Here is a 22,442-nt window from a genome sequence, read left to right as displayed (position 1 = left end):
TTTAGAAATACTTTTCATAAAAGTGCGAACTAAATATAAAATTGGTGTAGAGGACAAAAACCTTTTTAATTTATGTTCTAAAAGTTCCGTTCAAGTTCCGCTAGAAGCTGCTTAGAACGCTATTCAATTATGGTACCGGAATTTTCAAGTTCTTATAACGACTTAAAAATGAGGCTGCTTAGAATTCTATAGACCCCCTTTAACCAAGCTGCTTAAGCCACAAATAGCCTTTTATCAGAACTTTTGGTTACTTGGGAACGTTACCCGCTGTAATGATTCATCTTGAAAACTGTTAGCAATGATTAAAAGCAGTATTTCACGAAAAGATTCAAGTTCTAACGATATGCATTACAATTAAAGCATTAAGTTCAAAAGCTCGAAACGATTGGATTACCATCAGTCAAGTTTTTCACTGAGATCCAGCAAAATAAAATGCCAAGCTGCTCGGTGGTGGCCATCTCAGCAAAAAATCTAAGTGTGTGTGTGTGTTTGCTACCTTGATAATCCATTCAGAGCTTTTCACAGGTTATCTTTGTAGTGTTCTCAAGAATTATCATGGAACCATTCGTCATTACAGTACTCTTTTCAGAATGCCTCTGAAATGAACAGGAGATTTTCTCTGATATTTCTTTGCCATTCTCTTTATAACAGTCCCTACATTCTTTGCATAACACTCCAAAAAATATTCGAATTCTCCCGAACATTCGCTTAGAATTTTTGATCAAAGAATTTACTGTTGCTTCCGTTCCTACTCTGAATACAACTAGTATGAACTCAAAATAGAATTCCCATGCAATGCACCAAAGCTTTGAAGAATTTCGTGAACAATGTCCTCCTCCATGAGAGTTTTATGAACTTTAAGATGTTCTTCAAGCTGAACTTTAAATGTGCCAGTTATATTGAAATACGTATGCATAGTAACGAAGACATCATATCAACAAGACTGGCAACTTTGCCAGAATCCAAGGGACAGGTACAGTAGTGCTGCGCTTGAGTGAAGGTGGAAGCAAAGCATAGAAGAATGAGCAAATACACAAACCTTTCTTCTGAGGATGTAATCTTTGCTATCAAAATCGGTCGAAGCATTTACCTTTGAGCGGCAGATGACACGATTGTACCTATCTCATAGCGTTCGCATGAGAAAAGTGACAGTCTTCTTGATTTGTTGTCTTCGATATTAATCAGATACGTAAATATATTCAACGTGTACTCATTTTCTGTTGAGAAGCCCTGAAGACTGCCTTCAGTAAGTCCTATTCCAAAATATAAGCTACTTTTCGATGCATTCTGAAAATGTTATTTCCAGCTACATAACAGTTGAATACATTTCTATAACTTTAGACAAATCTCGGTTGATAGAAATCCCAACCAGTACTCCACATCTGAGAAATTACCAAATCCAACAGAGCAATAGACCTGGCTTATTTTTCTATAAGTGGTATATTTCGAATCAGGTGGGGTGTGAATTGAGGGTATTAAATATAAAACATGCGATTCAACTGTAAATTAGAAAGCATTCTTGACGACAAATAAAAATGCATCCTTAAAAAGAAGAAAAAAAACTGTACTTCACCAGCAAACCAATAGAAAGCATCATTTGCCATTCAGGCACCAATAGATGTACTATGATACTCTCACCAAACCATAAGCCGAAGAAAAAAACCTTTTACCCACAACCGGTCAGCCGTCAGTCATTTGCCAGTAGCTTTTTCGAGCCATGGCCAACTGTTGTTGTCACCCGGTCAGCCTGGTCCGGTGCACTTTGGTACTTTTCGGTAAGTAAGTGCCTGCCTGTGCATATATATGTATACAGACCAAGAGAACCGCATACCCTGAACGTGCAGCGACACAACAACAAAGGATTTGCGTCTGTTTTGGATTGCAAAAACTGCTCCGGATGGAAAACACCCAAAATAGTAATCAGGCGAGCGAAGCGAACCATGCCCAAAGCTTTCCCATCCATCCATCCTTCGCCAGCCATCACGACCGACGAAGACGACAACGTTTCTCATCCTCAAAGCAAGAAATGAGCAACGACGCGACACGACGGGTGCCTGAATTGAATTTTGTCATTTTTGTCGTGTTGCATTAAAAATTTAAATTTGGCTGCATATTTTAATTCGATTGAGAGATTTTCCACACGTTCTACAGGGCCATCCTCGAGGTGGTGGCGGCTGCGGCAGCGCGGGTAGTTTGCTTTTGCAGTACACTTTTGGAACGTTTTTTGCCTGCCTTCCAAAAAGGAGACCGTGAAATTGTCAACCGGAGATGGGTAAGCATTAACCTTGGTGTCGCTTCCCAGGAGAGCTTGAACGCTTCGGACGAAGGTCGGTTTGAGCAAGCTCTTTCTTGAAGTACATTTTCGGAATACGGCAATATGTTTAAGTGGATTCGATCGATTTTCCACCCAAAACACTAGAAAATCAATAAAACCTCATTAAATTGATTCAATCATCAGTTAAGTGCCCAGGGAGCCCGTTTAGCAACAGATGGTCGCAGCACTAATAATATACCAAACCATGCAGACACAAAAACAAAACAACACTGACACTCTGGGGCACACATAAGGGTCAGCTGTTTATCAACCGAGAGGGCACACGACTACCTACTAGTCAATCGATTTTAATGAAAATCAATCAACTTTAATTTGCTGGCACCGCAGTTTTCCGTGCTGGCGGCGTTCCCCCCTAGAGAAGTGGCGTGGCCACCAGGTTTCGGTCAGTAGAAACCCCCTGTCCTCCCTTTCCCATGTTCAATCCTTTAGGGCACACCGGATGATTTATCGAGGCCCGCAACTTGTGCGGAAAGGTGCGAAATATAATTGCAAAATGGAATTGTTTTTCATTCATATGCATTTGGTAACCTTTTCCGAAGGCCTGCCAATAACGGTAAGGTTTATGTTTTGCCGTTCAGCTTGACAGCATTCGGACGTTGGTGGAATGTCACGGGAAATCGAAATTGATTTTCTTTTTTTTTTTTGCACTTGGATGAGAAACCACAATTCAATTAGGGGTCAATTGATTGGTTGGAAACACGTGGAGGGCCGTCAGAGACTCCCAACCTGCTGACAAAGACCACCGAGATGGTTCATCAAGGTCCCCCAGAGAAATATTCGAAGCAAAATGGATTACAAAACGTGTGCAACTTACCGTCTTTTGGTGGACTAGCGCAGGGAGGTGCGTAACTGCCTAAGTGATAACCAGAATAGGAATTCTGGTGCATGGGCGGGAAGGGATAACCTAGTGCACTTCGCGGACTCGGAAAGCCGGAGTCCTGTCCGCCCTGTGCACTGAAATGCTGGTACCCACTCCGGATGCCACCGTAGCTGAAATTCAAGAGAGAGAGAAAAGAAAAATATGAAAAACACGTCACAAATTAGCTTGAAATTAAGGTTATGTTTTTGGCTGGTTTGTTCAAGACGCACGATCGTCAAAAAAATCCAAATTAGAAGTAATTTCCTAGCGAAATAATTTCCCAACCAACAGCCGAAAAATGAATAATTTCCCCGCCGTAATAATTTAATTTCGGAGTAAAATGGCCTCCAATTTTCGAAGCCAAATCTTTGCATCTTTTCTGGTGGCATGCAGCAGCCAGAGAAAAACAACCACCCCCTAGCTTTGCCTGGAGACCACCAACCGCCATCTTCCTAGCCGAAAATCCAACAACGGAGAAACTGGGCCTTGTGCGATCGGGGTCTCACTATTTTTGCTGAATTTTGGGGAACGGGAGGGGATTTTTGGGGAAAATGCAACAAGCCAAGCAAAACAACTGCGTAGTAAATCAATCAACCGCTCCAGCTCCCCACCAGTCAGCCAGCGGTGGCAAAACCAAACAAATATGCATCCACACGTACGTGGGCAACAATTATTGGAAATAATTTCATCCGTTCCGAATCCGCGTGCAAATTGGAAAATCGATCGATGATTTGGCGCGCCTGGGAGGCGCGAGATTTGCGGTCGAACACACTTTTTTTTTTGGTTTCCACGGCTCACGGCGGATGCTGTTTTGGGGTCCATGGGAAATTGTTGCTGATCGAAGCAGGAAGTAGGAAAAACCGAAGGAAAACTTTCAGATTGGAGACGGCGGGCTTGCGTAGGAAACAGCTTAATAGTCAACCATTATCGGAGGTTGCGGGGAGGTCGTCGTAATTGGGACGATCTTTGAATAGTGTAGTGGGTTTTTTTATGCGCTTGTTAGATGTCGATCTAGCATGCGGTTTTCGACGTCATATATTGTAGTGGCTTGTCTGACTTTTTTCGATAAAAAAAACATTGAAGGATTTTTTAAGCTAAACCATATAAAAATAAACAACACCCAGTATTGGTGAGTCCTTTTGTTGCGATACATTAGAAGCGTTAAGAGCTTATTGTTGTGTATGGAGACCTCATACACAAAAATAGGCTTCTAACATAGAGGTAACTTTAAGACCAGAAGGTCCCGAAGAAACGTGCTCAACTTTTTGGCTCAGCTCTGGTACTATCTTCGGTCCCAAGCTAATAGATGCACCCCTCGAAACATAGGAAAATCCACGAACCCCTCATTTTAGCCGTCAAACTTTCAAAGCGTATCAAAACAAACATAGTGTAGTACTAGAATTTAGACTCGAATGGGCTATGTTAATCGATTTGCTTGGGACCAATAGGCTAGTCAAGTAGTGAGCCAATTTAAAATCATTAGTTTCCACCGGTTGCTTCTAATGCTTCTGCCCCGTAACGTGGGTAGATCACCTTTTCGTGGTACGTTACGGGATTTAAGATCTACCACCGATTCCTAGTCTTGATACTTCAAATTAGGGGAACAGGATTTTTCAGAAATCAAAGGAACACATCTTAGTCCTTGTTACTTTTTATGCTTTGTTGATAGTGACAATTCTCGGTTTTGTCCACCGATGATGAACTTGAAACATGGAAAAAAAATAGTTACACACTTAGAAATAACTACACCCTACGAAAATGCCATGTAAATTTAAGTTCCTGGAGACCGACACATGTAAGCGGCACTTTTGACATAAAAATCAGTTGAAAGAAACGAGAAAACCAATCCAATAAAACGATCTCTTCGTCGAGTTGCTTATGTTTTGGTTTGAGAATACTTAATTTTACATTAAATGTTTGTTTACGTTCCATGGTGTACGTCCAATATGGATTAAGTTTCGCGTAAAAGTAGTTATTTCTAAGTGTGTAGCTTAACACGTGACGGAGTCCATCTTTGACATAAAGGATCAGACGTAAACAAATATTTCGTAGCTCGACGAAAAACACCTTTGATTGAGTTGAATGAAGTGTCTGTTATGACTCAATTTTATGTCAAAATTGACGCTCGTATATGTCAGTATCAGAGCACCTAAATTTTCATGATTTTTTTCTAAGTGTGAAGTCTATGTGATTCCTAATCTTCTATTTGTTGTTCCTTAGTTTGAAGCGGCTTAGACTAGGGTTCTGAACTGATTATTTTTTTTATGTTATCGATTCACCGATTTAATCAATCACTTTGAATCGATCTTCTTGAATCGATCTTTTGAATCGATAGATTTTTCAAAATGGCACAACAATATTTCAAATATAACGGATCATAGGAAAGTTGGTGCAAATTAAGCCAAGTTCAAGTGATACTCTAAGGAAGCCTTAGCGTGAAACTTCAAAGGAACAAATGTCAGCTTCCACAAGACACACAAATTTGAAATTGCTACTCTCTGTTTGTAGTAGCACAGCAAACAAGGAGTAGCAATTTCAAATTTGTATGTTTTGTGGAATCCAATTTCTCATTTATTTTGCCTACACAAATTTTAATGAACAGCAGTGATGTATGTTACTCTCACAACATTCACTGCGTACGTACTACACAATTTATTTCTAAATGATATCAATCATCATCAATAGTCATTTAACAGGTGAAATGTGATAACAAGATAGCTTATGTAACGTAATATCAACTCTAGACTGAAGGTGATACTCTAAGGAAGCCTTAGCATGAAACTTTAAAGGCACAAATGTCAGTTTCCACAAAACATACAAATTTGAAATTGCTACTCCTTGTTTGCTGTGCTACTACAAACAGAGAGTAGCAATTTCAAATTTGTATGTTTTGTGGAAGCTGAAATTTGTGCCTTTGAAGTTTCACGCGAAGGCTTCCTTAGAGTATCTTAGGGTATTGATGTAAATGCATATTCGTAATCTGCATTAAAAGTGGAGCCTAAGCCCAAAGTTTTGGTACACTGGAACTATTTTAAATAAGTACGATTACATTTGCAAAAATCACCTCACTAGCGCCCCTCGGTGTCACTTTATATGGGAGCGAGCAGTCAGTTTGTTAGTTTAGTGTCAAACAGTGAAGTTAAATTTTTTTTTTTCAATCTTGATTTAAAAATCAAGATGAAAGCGTGTGGGTTCGAAAAAAAATATCACTGTACCCACACAGCAAAAAAATAATTTTAATATCACATCAAAGTGGATGCACTTCAATCGTGTCGAAAATATGGTGTAATATTACTTACCAAAAAGGACAAAATTATTATTAAAACAGTGCATGAACTGACATTACGCTGCTTTTACTGCATTTGTTTATTTTTGTGGCCATGAAAATAACATGAGATTTTCGACATGACTGAAGTGCATTTTATCCGACTTTAAGCATTTGATAGTGTAATAAAAATTAAGTAATTGCACGAGAAAACTCAAAATTAAAACATTATATGACTCACTCATTAGAATCATATATAAAATATGCCTGTTCAGTGAAATAGGTGTGCTGCATAAAACTATTGTATAGAATGCTTGAAAATAATCGTATAAATTTTATTAGACAAATAACGCTTAGTAACCGCTAGGCCCTCCATTGTTAAGTAGAACTTTGCTCAATCTTCTTGGCATTGACTCAACCAAGCACTGAAAAGATTCCTTTGGCATAGCATACCTCTCCTTTTAAACTGTGGCTCATAGTTGATCCTTATTGGAAAATGCTTGACCAGATAACTTCTTTTAAGCTCATTCCATAAATTTTCAATGTGGTTGATGTCAGGAGTTTGACTATGCCATGAAATAACCGACACTTTGTTTGCACGAAACCATTCCTTTACATACTTAAAAGTGTGTTTCGAATCGTTGTCTTGCTGAAAATGCCATATAAAAGGCATGTTCTCTTTTGCATAAGGGAGCATAACCTCCTCCATGATTTCTTTGTATTCAAATTTATATGGAAAATGGGACCTACTCCATACCAAGAAAAACAGCCCCAAACCATGATGCTACCACCTCCATGCTTTACGGTCTTTACCGTGAACCGCGGATCGAGCTCTTTACCGGATGGTCTGCGTGGGAATATAGTAAATGACAATTTTAATTTCATTTGACATGTGGAAGTTTTTTCTCAGGATTCTTGATAAGGTTAGAGATTTAACAGATTATAACATTCGTTTTATTGGTATTAAATAAACGATTTAAAAAACGAAAGATTAACATACGAAACAAAACAATTAGATGGTCGGAGTGTAAACGCAGGTAAGAACCGAAAATAACTTAATTCAGATATTCCAAAACTCAACACTTGTTACCATTCTTGATAAATAGTCTCGAGCAATGAGGATATACACTACGGATTTTCTCCCATCTTCGAAAAAGATCAACAGAACGTGGGAAAACAGGCTGATGCAAGAAATTTTGTAATTCTGCCGATATGCCCCCATGGCGATCCAGTTCTGACATAGCAGAGGACTGATGAACCTGAAATATGTCATAAGAAGTGAATGTTTGTACATATGTAGATTAATAATTTTCTTTACCATATCGTCATGAATATCCCACAGGCCGCCGGTTGGTTTTTGTGGCGGGACAGATGTATGCAATCATCGTATACACTGTCAGTACTATAGATCTGTTCAGACACAATTTCAACTGCCCGAGCGTGAGCAGAAGACTCTACTTCAGTGTTGGGAAAGTATCAAAAAATAAAATCTCACCAATGCCCAAGACCACGCTTGATTTTCGTAGACAAAAATCAACAAACAAGCAGCTGTGGTTGATTTTGCACGCTGTGATATCGCAGCTCGGAAAAGCAAGCTAACAAAACATACCAGCTGCAAATCTCAACAAACTGTGTTGAGATTGAGTTTCTTGATTTTTGCTGTACACCCGAACCCAATCGAAACTTCTATAATGGCTGTCAACAGTCCATTCGTGTCTGCCATCGGTGAATAGTAAAAAGAGATATCATACTACACTGGAGTCGCTTTTTACGCGGGTGATACGTCCCGCGTAAAAAAAAACCGCGTAAAAAAAAAACCGCGTAAATTCCGGAATCCGCGTAAAAAAAAACCGCGTAAATTCCGAAATCCGCGTAAAAAAAACCGAGTCAAAAAAGCCCGTGTAAGAAAAAACCGCGTAAAAAGCGATATACCGCGTAAATTCTGAAATCCGCGTAAAAAAAAAACCAAAATCCGCGTAAAAAAAAACCGCGTAAATTCCGGAATCCGCGTAAAAAAAACCGCGTAAATTCCGAAATCCACGTAAAAAAAAACCGCGTAAAAAAAACCGTGTAAAAAAAAACCGCGTAAAAAGCGACTCCAGTGTATACTTTCTCTTTCTAAGAAACGATGTGCAACGGAATGAGTTTTGTGTCGAGTAAACTATTAGCTTGAATTTTACACGTTATGATTAGTCAAGCATGATATTTTGTTCTTATATCACGCGTGATATTGAAAGCGTATGAGAGCCGAAAAATATCATTTAGTTGATGATTTTGCCAACACTGCTCCAGGTAGAGGTCAATATTAAATTGCAAATGCAAATGCTCTGAAATTGTTTTGTTGTTGGATCGAAACAAAAATCGAATGAAAAGGATCGATCCAGTCAATGTTTGTCGGGTTTAAGATCGATTAAAAAAATCGATTAATCGAACCAAAATAATAGATATTTCGTGTTTCGATCCAAGATCGCCCATTTCTAGTTCCAACACTCCGAATGGTGTAAATAGCGGAACCTTTCAATTAGAATCGAATCCTTGCTATGAAGGCAAGAATGACAACTTTATCAAAACCGAATACTTCATCATTTCTCAAAAGTGATGGAATAATACGACATGCAATAAATTAAGGACACGGGATATACTAACATAAATCAAATTACTGGTCGCAACCCAAGTAACATTGCAAGTTTTATTGCGGTTTTAAATCACTCTACAAGTCTAAATCATGGTCTACAGAACATGTTACTTGGGAGTGGTATTATGTCCCAACAAGAGGAAAAACAAATGCTTCTAACGTACCGCAAAAATATCCCCTAGTGAACCCTACTTGAGTCGATAGTGAAGGGACCAAAATCGAGATCAAGATCGAGATGTCCAACAGAAAGAAAAACTATTATAATATTATAGTGATTTTCTGTGTTTCAAAATGTGTCAATATTGAAATGGCCGTAGTGTAAAACGGGGTACCCCTGGGGCAAAATGACTTTATGACGTTTAAAATGCCCTTTTTACCTCTATTTCGAGGATCTGTTAAGAAACATTGCTGGTTCAATGTCTGAACTTGCTACATGACAAATCATTGAAAATGTATTCAAAATTTAGAAAAACTCGTCGGAGGTGCATCTCACCCCATCTTACCCTATTACTTTTGCGTGCAAATTTGATTGAAATGACACTGAGCCAAGGCAACCCAAAAGTCCAGTTTAGACGATTCAATTCGATGTTGAGCTCCAAATTGAAGGACTAGAAAGTTGATCGATGCACAACTTTTTCCATTCAATTTTAAGTCGGGGTTGAAATTAATCATCACACTTGAACTGTGTATTTGCCCCATAAAAGATGACTATAAACTACCTGAATGAGCTGAGCAAGCTGTGTGATGCAGCTTTTTTAGTCTATTTATGGGCATATATAGCACGGGAAAAAGTAGTACAGTTAATGGCTTTGTTTGTAAACATTCACGAGTTCCGTTATTTTCCGTGTTTTTGCGTACGGATCTAGGAACAGTTATAAAAAAATGAATGAACTTAATAATAAGTTCAGTAAAAATTACAAATCCGAGCACAGGGTTATCGCTCAAAGTCCTAGTATATTTGTAAACAAACACTTCTGACTGTAGTTCAACAGGGAAGTGTACGACCTCACTTTTTTTCCTTCGAAATTTGACAGATTGAGGTGGTCTTATCACGGGTTTCCGTAAGCAAACCAGCTGCAACTGTCAAACTACTTACATTTTTCCAGTCGATCTTCATCATCCACCGCTTGTTGTCTGCTTACCATCTCTAAATGACAATAGTATACAGCTGCATGATGCAAATGACAGTGATGGAATTGCGTTAGACTACAACAAGATTGATTTCGATGCTCTATTGGATTTCCTGTCGAGTATCGACTGGGATATTCTTTTACATGGAATGAATGCTGATCAAATGGGTGAAACCTTGAGTGTTATTCTAAATGATTGGATCGATGCAAATGTACCGATTCGTCGACTTGCTGTTTTTCCTGCCTGGAGCACTGCATTGATACGAGAACTAAAACGCAAACGAAATGCTTCGCAACGTAGAGGCGATATCGTTATCTGGCTTTCACTTGGCGTGTTACGAGTACCGTAAGCTTAACTCTTGACTCTACAAATCGTACGCTTTTAGTGTGCAAACTAACCTAAGACGCTGTCTGGAAGGAGTCATTTAAGGTTGCCGGAACACAAGAAAGGATATAAACTTGATGTTAAAAACTACAAAGGAATCATCAACCTTTCAGCTGCCTCAAAACTGTTTGAGATAATTGTGAGAGGGGTAATTCTTGAACGTACCAAATGTTACATCTCCTGCGACCAACATGGTTTCATGCCTGGACGTTCGGTTACAACAAATCTCCTGGATTTTACCACGACCTGTTTCGAACAACTGGAGAATGGGGCGCAAGTAGACGTCATCTATACGGACCTAAAAGCACCGTTTATTACGATCAACCATGATATTCTGTTGGCTAAGCTATCCATACTCGGCACATCAGATCGGTTAATATTGTGGTTTTGCTCTTACCTGACTTGCAAGTCTTTGCGGGTTAAGCTTAATTCCAGTACTCGTATTTTTCGACCTCGTCGGGCGTACCAGAGGGTAGCAATTTTGGGCCGTTATTGTTTCTTTAATTCTTCAACGACGTATTGCTTGCAGGCTTTCGTATGTCGATGACCTAAAGCTGTATTTCGAAGTGCGATAAATTGAGGATTGTATTCGTCTTTAATCGCCATTGAATCTATTCATTGGTTGGTGCAATCGGAATAGGCTTACCGTGAGCATACAGAAATGCATGGTTATGTCGTTTTCCGCATCAAGCAGCCGATTATTTTCGATTATGCCATCAACGGTGTTATACTGCAAAGAACCGACCAGTTCAGAGATCTAGGCATTCTACTAGATTATAAATTAACGCTGTGATCACAAAAGGCAAACCGTCAGTTAGGATTCGTGACGAAAATATCAAAATACTTCTCTGGCCCACACTGCTTGAAAGGTTTTCATTGCTCCCTTGTTCGAACTATCCTGGAAAACTTGACTTGGAACTTGGGTATTGAGCGTGTTCAGCGAAAGTTTATCCGAATGGCAAAATCTCCCGCCGTTCTGATCGCTGCAATTTTCTGAGTTTGGAATCCCTGGAACGTCGACGGAAGAATCAACAGGCAGCATTTGTTGCCAAGTTATTGAACGGGGATGTTGACTGCGAGAGTCTTCTTTCGCTGTTGGATATCCGAGTGCCACCGAGAACATTACGAACTGGTACCCTACTCCAACCACGATACCATCGAACAGCATTCGGTTACAACGAACCTCTTACAACTAATATGCGTACGTTCACGGCTGTTAAAGAATTGTTTGAATTTGGGGAGCTTTCTGCTCGCTTTTTTACTCGAATTAGAAATGCATGAATGGTATAATTTTAAGACATTTCATGTAGATAACAGTCAGATGAATAATTAAATAAATAAATCAATTTTTAAAAAATTGCAACAATTGGATGTCACTCAGTTTGTGGGTGAACCTATTTTACTTATTTATGAGGAAGTGAAAAAAATAGTGGTGGGCGTGTAAGTTTGACTCACTGTTTCAAGGCGTACAGCGGGAAAAGAGCTCGAATCATGAGTTTGTTATAATCACTATGGTTTACATTTCGTTTACTCACGCGGTAAGTCAGAGCTACTCACTGTCATAAAGTAAAGTACCTTAGTTATGCCATTTCTCTCTATTATTGACAAGTGCGTAGAAGTGCCTCACAAATTGAGTTTCTTCTGGCTGGCCGTGTAGGTGAGATTAAAACACCACATCCCAGCTATAGCAATAATTTGAAAGTAACATACGGTGGGAATGAATTCGTGATTTATGCAACCGTTAATTATCGACCCAACATGATGTGTTCAGAACAAAATTGCAACAAAACTGAACGAGATAGAAAGTTGCTGTCAAAAGCATAATTGTAGAACGTTTTAAGAGGCATCTTTTGGATCGATAAAACATAATTAGAACTTGATTACTTACTTTGAACCTAATGCATAGTTCAGCTTGATAGTTTTTCAATGGGCCTACACGGTAAATAAATCTGACTCATAATTCAATCCCGTTTATTAAAATTCGCAAAAACGTTTAATGCAAAAACTTTTACTCAAATATGAGAAAATGCCACTAATTTATAACATTTGCTCATATTTGATAAAAGTTTACTCATTCTATGAGTGCTACGCTTTTATGAATTTGAGAGAACGATTCTCAAATATGAGAAAAAAACATCATGTTCATGTAAAGTGATTTTCTGCTGAATTTGCACTACTTGCCAAACATTGCAAATCGATGTGCAAATCCCTTGGAAGAGATCATATCGAAGCACGATGAAATCAACAGCAAATCACTTCATTTTAGATTGTATTGCACATCGTTGTTGATGTGCTGTGCTTTGAACTCGAAATATCAAGCATATTGATATTAAAAATCTATCACTTTAAATTTAACTAATTTATCCTTGGATTTCATGTTGGCTGAATATGGATTTAAATAAATATATTGCCTTGTTCATACTGCAAGCCTTGTTATATGTTATTCAGAATACGGCCAAAGAACATTTTTCATATTGCTCACATGTTTCCAAGTGATATTGAACAACATTACAAGGCTTGTAGTAGAAGTAACATTGAGCAATCAATTTTAAAGTTTGACAATGTTTTGTAATAGAACTTATCTGAATAATACACTATTATTGAATACAGCAAAAATTTCGTAATACTCGCGCACTAGAATGCAAATTATTTCGGGTGGGAAGCAAAACTAATCAAATTCAATGGATGAAAACAGTGGTACCGTCAATTCAAATGATAATCATATTTTTCAACGACAAATCATTTTGTTTCAAAACGCACATGACTTGAAAACCAATGATAAATCACTTCGATTTGTAGTGCCGCATGATAGACTGAGTCAAGTGCAAAATCATTTGGATTAGATGCGACAACTTGCTACCGTGTAGGATCTACTAAAGTCCTCTACACGGAGAAAAAATACTACCCAAAATTTGAGTTATTTTTACTTAATGTTCAATAAAGTCTCTCACTTGCACTCGTTGTGCTATTGTTGTCAAAAAAGGAACGAGAGATTCGACCCAAGGATATAGTTCAGCTAATAAGTTACTTTTGAGTAAATTGCATATTCTCAAATTTACGTGAATTTAACTTAATTGTTGGTGGAATATACTTAAGAGTAAGTATTTTTTTTCTGCTGTTAAATGGAAACTTCTATATGCGATTTACTCAAATCTGGGTTAATGGGCGGAACCCAGGAATTGAGGGAGAAGTACTTAATTTTGGGTAGTTTTTCATCTCCGTGTTAGCAAAAGTATGGACGTCTGTTAAAAGTTGTTCAAATTCAACTGTCAAAACGCACTGCTTTACTCGTTTGAACAATTTTTTTCAGTTTTGTGGTGACAGTCGTCTATACTTTTACTAGAGTGCTTTAGGATCTACTCATATCCGTCAAAACGAAGGCTACCCTAAATTGAGCAAACAAAGTTGGAACTGACAGATTTTTCAGTGGAGTGAAAGAATAAGAAACGATCCGCAATGTTTCACGAAATTCGACTTTTCCTAATGGGGTTTCCCTAAAGGAGTGAACAGTTGCAGTCACCGTCAACGCGAATGGTGAACCAACACAAAGTTATCAAATAAATGTCTTAGACCATAATTAGGAAAACGTTTCAAAACTGCATCCCTAATGTTCGGCCTACAGTTATAAAGCGCAAGTCTTCTAAATTTACAATAAGAGTGAAAAGTGTGCATACTACAAAAAGGTAAGTGCTTTCAATTCATGAAATCATCTAGTTTTAAGATGACCATCGCAGTGTAGATTTTCATTAGTGCAATAATAAGACAAGGACCTAAAAATCGAAAAATATGAAAACTTCACTAAACTGTTTTTTTTTTTTAATTTATCCCAAAAATGGGCAATTAATTTACGGATTACAATTTCACAGCAGATGTGGTATTAGCTTTTCATTACTTTTGTGTATTATTGCTGAATGAATGAGTTATTTCCTTGATAAGCCGAAGTGAGGGGCTAGGCTGACATTACATTCAGTAACCCTAGTCCACTTTTGTATTACATTTCTCCTCGTGATTCATGGGGTTTTCAAGGGGGGAGGGGTGTCGCCTAGCTCGCATTACTGGTCCCAAACGACAACAACCCATAAGCAACCATGGTGTATTGGTGTTTGGAGCCAAATTCACATATGGAAAATCAATTAGCGTAAACAGGTGAAGGGCCTAGTGAATTTGTCATCCCTTTCATCATCATCCCGGTTGTTTAAATGGATGACGGAGTTTGACGTCACAGTCACGCAACCATTTAAACAGTGGGATAACGAGGGAGACGACAAATTCACTGGGCCTTACCTATTTACATATCGTTGATAAGTCACGAATGACCCAAGAGCGTTAAAGTGACTATAATAAAAAAAAAAAAAAAAAAAAATATCGTTGATGGATGATCAGTAGTCAGATTTGAGAGCACAGCCCACCCCTGATGTTTTGCACTATTGAAATGTGGTGTTTCGAACTGCTTCTGACACTCCCCACCAGATTGTGAGCCAATTGAATCGTATAAGCTGGTGAACATTAACGCCGGAATTCACTTTTAATTCAAAATATCAATAATGGCGTGATTTGTTCGATACCGTGGGGGACCAAAATACGAAAAACCATTTGAAATGAATAAAAATCCGTACATTTTATATAAACCACCTACTTTTTGTATGAGGTGTACAGATTTCAATGCGGTATGAATTTCGGTCCCCCACAGCATATTATTTCAACACAATGTCACAATTACAAAAAAAAAAACAAAATGTTTAAATTTTCTTACGCAAGAAGCAATGTTTGAATAGAAATCGAAGGTTTTGTCTATCCAATAATGGCACGGTGACATCTATCAGGTTTGAGAGTAGAAAGTCAAACTCAATTTATTAATTTATTTATTTATTGCCGTCAATTATATGTAGACTGCTTTGTCACTTTTTGTCACCATTTCTAGCTTATTAATAATATGTATGATGTACTATTTTCACGTATTAAAATCACACATAGCGTTAATACAGGGGTTTAATTTTGTTTTTCTCATTGTAAAGTAAACAGTTTAGTAATTGGTCATAATTTGAATTAGTGGTTGTTAATTTTTTATAAATTGAATAAGAAACTGTAACTCATAGTTACTCATACAGTTATAAAAATTAGTATAAATTTCTGTTCAATACGATGCACATAAATGGAGCCACATTTATCATACAAATTTACATTACAAATCTTGTAAAGCTATGAGGCTTTTAATGAAATTTTACAAATGTTGTACGCAACCGGCCACCATTCAAAGCAATATATCGTGCAAGTTGTTGGTTGTGTGGGAAGAAATACAAATTTTCACGAAATACAAGTTTACATCACAAGTAATGTTTTACTGTGTATTTTTAGCTAACAGTTACTCATTAAATCGGCAAAATGATACCCATGTAAACTGAGTTAACCTGTTTTTAATTAAAATGGGTGGAATTTTATTTATCAACGAGTGTTTTCATTCAAGTTTGTAACAAGCAGATCGATGATAAATTAGAAGTTCTAGACGCCAACAATAATATATTCATGTAGGGGAAGATGGGGATAGTTGATCAACCCTTTTGATTTTTTTTAAGTATCTCAGCCAGTAATGTGTAAATTCAATCTTTTCTGCCTGTTAATATTGCTGATTGCATATGCAACTGGACAACCCCACAAATGCAAAAAAGTGTTATAAATGTGCACGAATCTGTTAAATCGTTTTGGTGTCTTCGGAGCACTTATTGCTTGTATCATAAGGGATGAGTGCACCGGAAACACCAAGACGATTAGACGAAAACGTATTTTTAGCACCCTTTTTAATAAGTGAAAACGTGCTTATGTCTGCAGTTTGGTGTGAAGTGCGCAATAAAACTGTACGCAATACTTCTGTTTGTTTCCAGCAAAATTTATTTTGATTTTTTAGCAAAACACAATTGCGTGTGTTTGAAGTGGTACGTCAGCGATGATAATAATACAAAAATCAGTGCGGTTTTTTGTTATGATTGCTACGCCGAAACACGCATACAAACTGACAGTCATCCAAAATCGCTAATGGCAATTAAACAAAGCTACAATATTTTCAAGTGGGCAGGCCTGAGATTGCATCCATGACCTTTTGATTCCTGAGCAGACACTCGGATCAAATGATCTACATTAACATTTCTCAATGAAGTACTTAGCTACGAAATTTTCAAAACATACAACAGTTGTCTATATTCACTAATAAGAAATTCAAGTTCGGTTTTTCCTATCATCAACACATACTGCCTTGCTATCTATGCTTGCTTAAAATACAGCTGAACACAAAATTTCACCATGATGTGCCCACCCAATCCATCTGGTGTCGACCCAAGCCCAAGTTAACCACCCGATAGATCGCGACCCAAAAGGAAAGACCATCGCGCACAGGGCAAGACGGCTGCTGCTGCTGCTGCCATAAAAAAAATCCTCCCATATATGTGAACCACGACGCCGGCCGCCACCGTCGACGACGACGATGGGCCACACATAGCTGGTGGCCAAACGGCAGCAAAACGATCCACCAGCGGCAAATAGCAATAACACTAATAGTGGCGGTGCTAATAATTATCATTAGTTGTATTAATTACTGTAAGAAGCGAAAAATGAGTATGAATAAGTAATGAACCCCGGACCGTTTCGAAGACACACACACACATAAACACGATCGGTTGGATTTGAACTGTCTTAGGTCAGTAAGAAACGTTAACTAGCGTCGGTAGGCAGGTGATTCACATCGAAATTGTGTATCCAAGTAGCTCCAACGAATTCCGTTGCTCGTACAGGCAGTGGAGGCAATTGATTGTCATTTTAGAATTTCAGGAATGTTGGTTCCATGAGGTATCGAACGGTGTTCTAATCATGCCATGTCGCACCGTCGGTCGCGTCGTCGTCAACAAATTGCTACTGGTTTTCAAATGAAATCATTTTTCATCATTCCCTGTCATCGTGAAGGAATCTCTGACGGCTACGGAGGAATTGATTCGTCATCTTTGCCATCGGCCATACCACCACCACCATAATCGCATGCCACATACATTGTCATTGTGCGCATGAAGCGAATCAACAAAAAATAGTAGTGTCTGATGCCCTTTTTTGCTCTCATCTAACAAATCACCGGGCGTTCCATCCGTCGTCGCTCTCGGTTGTTGCAAGATTGGCCGAACCGTACACCTATGTGGTAAACACTATGAGTAGTGTAGATACGAGTGTACCTATCTAGCTGAAATCGGATTTCATTACACCTTTAATTTTCAAGCATAGCTGATATATAATTTGTAGCCGTCGCGCGCTTTGGATCGCGATAGCCAATATGGTTGAGCACGGTACCAGTAGCTAGGCAACCAGCCAGCCAGCACCCCCTCTAGGAATGCGCGTCTGATATGCTGCTGCTGCTGTTGAGTGGCGAAAAGTTTGCCGATTGAAGCATAGAGAGTCTTAGCGCTGCTGTCCAACAACGAGCGTCGTCGTCGTCGTCGTCGTCGTCGTCGTCAGAGTCGTTAGCGTCGCCGTCGTCGTCGTAGATGCCGGGGGAAGCAGAAGACGCGGTTTTGCACACATGAATAAATCAAAATGCCGATGATGCGTCCAATGATTTGGTGTTAATTATCCCCCAAACTGTATAATTAATTGCTTAATTGGACGGGCATCGATTTTTCAATGAACGATACAATTGCACATCCGACGGGGTCGTCAGGCGTGTGGGGCATTTGAAGAGCCAGGAATAATGTCAAAGGTTGTGAGATACTTTTGAGGGACGTTCTTTAAAAAAAAAGTTTACGTTTGAAGTATTTGAAAACTTGATGAAATATACAATGAGTTTCAATTAAAATAGTTCATATTTTCTGCAGTACAGTTGTGAGATTGAGTACGAATCATTCTCATCGTAGAAAGGAATGGAGCCTCTATCCAGATTTTAGCTGCAAGTTTGAAAACCTTTATACCTTAATAGGGTAGAGCGTAGGGTAGGAGTAATACGTTTAATTCGATACTTTATTTCAAAACCTCCCCTTCTATGTTCTATAAGACCACATGGTATGCATATTTAAACCTACTTTTCCACCTGTAGCTGTACGACGAAGGAAATTCAATGGCATTTTAATGCGTTAGGACGGAATTTAATATTAAAGGACGAATTTTGAATAACAAGAACAATTTGTAACTTTTTTTTGTAAAATAAATGGTAAACAAGGTAAGGGAAGGGATTTAAAATTCATTCTTAGAAGACAAAATTTGAATTTTATAGAGCAAAACCTTTCATTAAAGTGAGACGGAGTGCGGGTTGTGCTTAGTAGGATGAAAATTAGACCAAACACCCTATTATTTACTAATTAGGATCGAAAGTACATTCATATAGTATTCTGTCTACTTTAGCTCCCTTTAAAGAATTAATGTAACAGTCCATGCTTTAAAACATCAGTGGCTCTCAATTTGCTATTGATTCCAACCCACTTTGAAAAGATCCATGAGCTCGTGACCCACCAATATTGAAGTAAGATCGAATAAGGTCACAAAAACTGTAAAAAATTTAAGATGGCCAAAAAACGTCAAAACAAAGCAAAACGTTACTCTCGATACAAACGTTACAAATTCAGGTTGGGTAAGATACTACTAATCACCTTTATTCGACCTAACGAGAAACAAAAACATTAAATATATCCATGATTTCGGCATAAACGAGTAATTTATACGTTTATGCGGCCGTACACCAAAATATTATTAAAACGAAAAAACCGCCTAAGTGGATCCAAAAACGCCAAACTGCCTTTAAAACTAATTTCGCAGAAGGTCATTTCACCGCACGACATTTTCCTGAAAGGGTCATTTCACCGAATAAAATTTCATCGCCAATTATCTTTCTTGCTCAATCATTCCAAGATTTACAATTCACGTAAACATTTTTGAGAACCAGGATTTGGAAGATTCATGAGATTTATGCTTCCTTCATTTAAATGCCACTTAAATTTAAGGAAAACACATTCCAATGTTGTATGAAATTTTGCCATACTTTAATTTTTTTTATTTTTGCTTATTAATTTATTTCATAAAGTTCAACCGAATAAACTTTACAGAGCCGAGGATTCTTGTTCTGGATAGGATACATCTTAAAACTATAGTCAAAAGGTACAACACAATAAACACTTTATCTATCGCTATCCAATAAGCCTCCTCCACCAAAACGGGAGCCGCTTCCAATGGTTTCATTGTATGGCAGATTCGCCAACGGGGGTCAGAAGGCTTCCATTGCAGCAATGGACGCAAAACGTGGTCAGCACTCACACATTCATCACAAAACGGTTGCTTTCCAAAGTCGACGACGCACACAATGGTTGCTGCCGAGTAAACAGACGATCGCGTGACACACATTGAAAGTAGTCTGCTTCTGTCGATAGCCGAGTGAACACTCCATTTTCCTTACTTTAAACATGAGCAGGTTTTTGAAGATTTAGTACTCTTGATTTGAAAACAGCTTATACCGGCATGCAGAACTTCTCTGATTTTATTTTTTTCTGACGTTTAAAAGCTTCTCAGTTATGGCATAAAATTAATCACATACAGGCAGGAATTATGGAATCATTGGATGCTATAATTATATTTTGTGTATGTAAGCTGCAAGAAGAGCTACAAAAGTCACATTTTATGACTCATAAGCGTTCACTCAAACTGGATTTGTTTCCTCTTTTAAACATGAGTAGTCCTTCCAAACTTTTGCTAATCTAATGAAAACTTATGAAAACTAAAACAGCAAAAAAGGTTATTTCCATTTAATCCCCCATGATTAATTTTGGTTTCCAGCAGTTACGTATTTCAACTACCATGTGCTGTCTTCATCAGTGTCGATCCCACTCGACTTATCAAAATCTCCGTTTTTTCGTTTTTTGATTTAAAGAAATGATTCTTTCTAACATGAGCATTTTTTCAAGATATAAAGTTCATCTTATAAATTAAATTGTGGATGAAATCTGGAGTGATTTGAGATTTGGGCGTAATTTCATTTGTAAACAAACATTTCAACCACCGATTTCTTGCGAATAAAAGCTCAATCTCGAAAACTTATAAAACTGTGAGGTAGAGAAGAGTGATTCCTCTATCATTTGGTATAGTTTGTGTACGAGATTGAGCTTTTATTCATGAAAAATCGACGATTGACGTGTTTGTTTACAAATGCTATTACGCCCAAATCTCAAATCACTCCGGAAATGTTGCCACACTATTTAGAAAGGTTGAGTATTTTTGTATTGCTGCATGATTCATGTGGGCGGAAAGTTGAAATATTCCTAGTTCGTTGAATTATTTATTAGTTATATATCTATACACGGGAACTGGCTTTAATATTAGCCTGCGGATGTACCGTTTGAATCCATCGATAAAAATTTACCGTTCTTGGATTATTTTTAGAACAATGCGTCATCTGGACAATACAAATGGCTTTTATTGATTGCTAATGAAATATTTATCCTAAATACTTTATTTTTGAATTTATGCATGGGTCCAATGTAACGGACACCAACCCTTGTCTCTGAAGTTCCCGAAGATGTTGTAATTTATTAAATATTTTCCGTGCATAATTCATAATGGAAATTTTTGCTTTGGCAGAATGCCATCCGGGTGTTTGCTGTGTTCATGCACATCATGCACATTCATGCATGATCTCAGTGCTAGCTGCACACTTAGAAATAACAATATTTACACGAGACGTAATCCATCTTTGACGTATTATGATACGTAAACAATCATGTCATGTAAAATTAAGTGTTCCGAAACCGAAATATACGCAGTTCAATGAAAAGTGTGTTTGATTAAATTGGATTTCTCCTTTCTTTGAACTGATTCTAATATCATATGAGTCGCATACATGTGTCGGTTTCAGGACACCGAAATGTACATGCCTTTTTCGTAGTGTGTGGCATTGCTAACACGTTGGTTATCTTTCCTCTTACTGTTTCTCAACAACCACTGGACCGAGATGGAAGCAACAACCGCCAAATGAAAGGTCCCATAGAACTCTATTGAATATTTTTGGAATCGTTCAGCTGGTTCCGGCGATATGGCCGGAACATGTTCCAGTGAATATGGGTCGTGAGAAGTCATGGAAAATTTTCCGAATAATCACTATGACATGCGATCTTTCCCCTTGGTGAGTTTTGTAAAATATCGCAACTTTTCTAATGATGGTCGTAAGTTTAGGAACGGCCTGATTCATGTTTAACCAGTGGCGTCCCGTAACCTCACTTTTTATCTGTACACCAACTTTCAAAGCCAGATTTAATGCCATATTCATACTCAAATTGGTCGAAAAGTACACTTAATCTTCTAGTTTACTCGATATATATCCATTGCAAGTAATATTTTGATAATTGAATATGTTTTGAGAGTTTGAGCACAGGTAGATTGAGGTTAAGTAAACCCCACTGTGTTAAACCCATGAGAACGCAAAAACAAGATCAATGGTTGATGAGCGTCTAGGAAGAAATTGGTTATATCCGGACATGTTTCGGCTGCTCCATGAGAAGTGGCCAGTTTGTAACTTGAACAATCCATACGACACCTCAAATCACATGAAAAAAAAACAAGTGCTATGGTTGTCATATTTAGTGCCCAGGATCACAATAGACACATCTGGACATGTTCCAGGTACATCTCGGGTAGTTTGCAGTTCATTTAAAGGGCCAAGACACATCATTTGAGACGGCACGACACGAATTAAAAACGTAAGAAAGGTCAGATCTCAACAAAGGTGGATAAATTCATGCTTTTCTTCTAAGTTACACAATCTAGAGGTGTTTTTGAAAGCTACTAGGTTGACCAAAGTTGGACATTAGGTCGAAAGCCATTG

The 22,442-nt window shown here is 38.1% G+C and overlaps 1 protein-coding gene across 4 annotated transcripts in view; it reads right to left on the bottom strand.

Annotated features, from left to right (window-relative positions):
- Dll (Distal-less) overlaps positions 1 to 22,442 on the bottom strand; it is a 206,531-nt gene that overhangs the window by 162,290 nt on the left and 21,799 nt on the right. For all 4 annotated transcript variants that reach the window (XM_065229094.1, XM_065229092.1, XM_065229095.1 and 1 more), the window contains exon 2: positions 3,150 to 3,325. In XM_065229094.1, the coding sequence (XP_065085166.1) occupies positions 3,150 to 3,325 (176 nt within the window). The remainder of the gene's footprint in view (positions 1 to 3,149; positions 3,326 to 22,442) is intronic.

The sequence above is a fragment of the Ochlerotatus camptorhynchus genome, unplaced genomic scaffold (assembly GCF_037179485.1).
Source record: "Ochlerotatus camptorhynchus isolate MF236.1 unplaced genomic scaffold, CSIRO-AGI_Acam_v1.1 ptg000307l, whole genome shotgun sequence".
NCBI classification, from domain to species: Eukaryota; Metazoa; Arthropoda; class Insecta; order Diptera; family Culicidae; genus Ochlerotatus; species Ochlerotatus camptorhynchus.
This window is presented reverse-complemented; position numbering and strand designations above follow the sequence as displayed.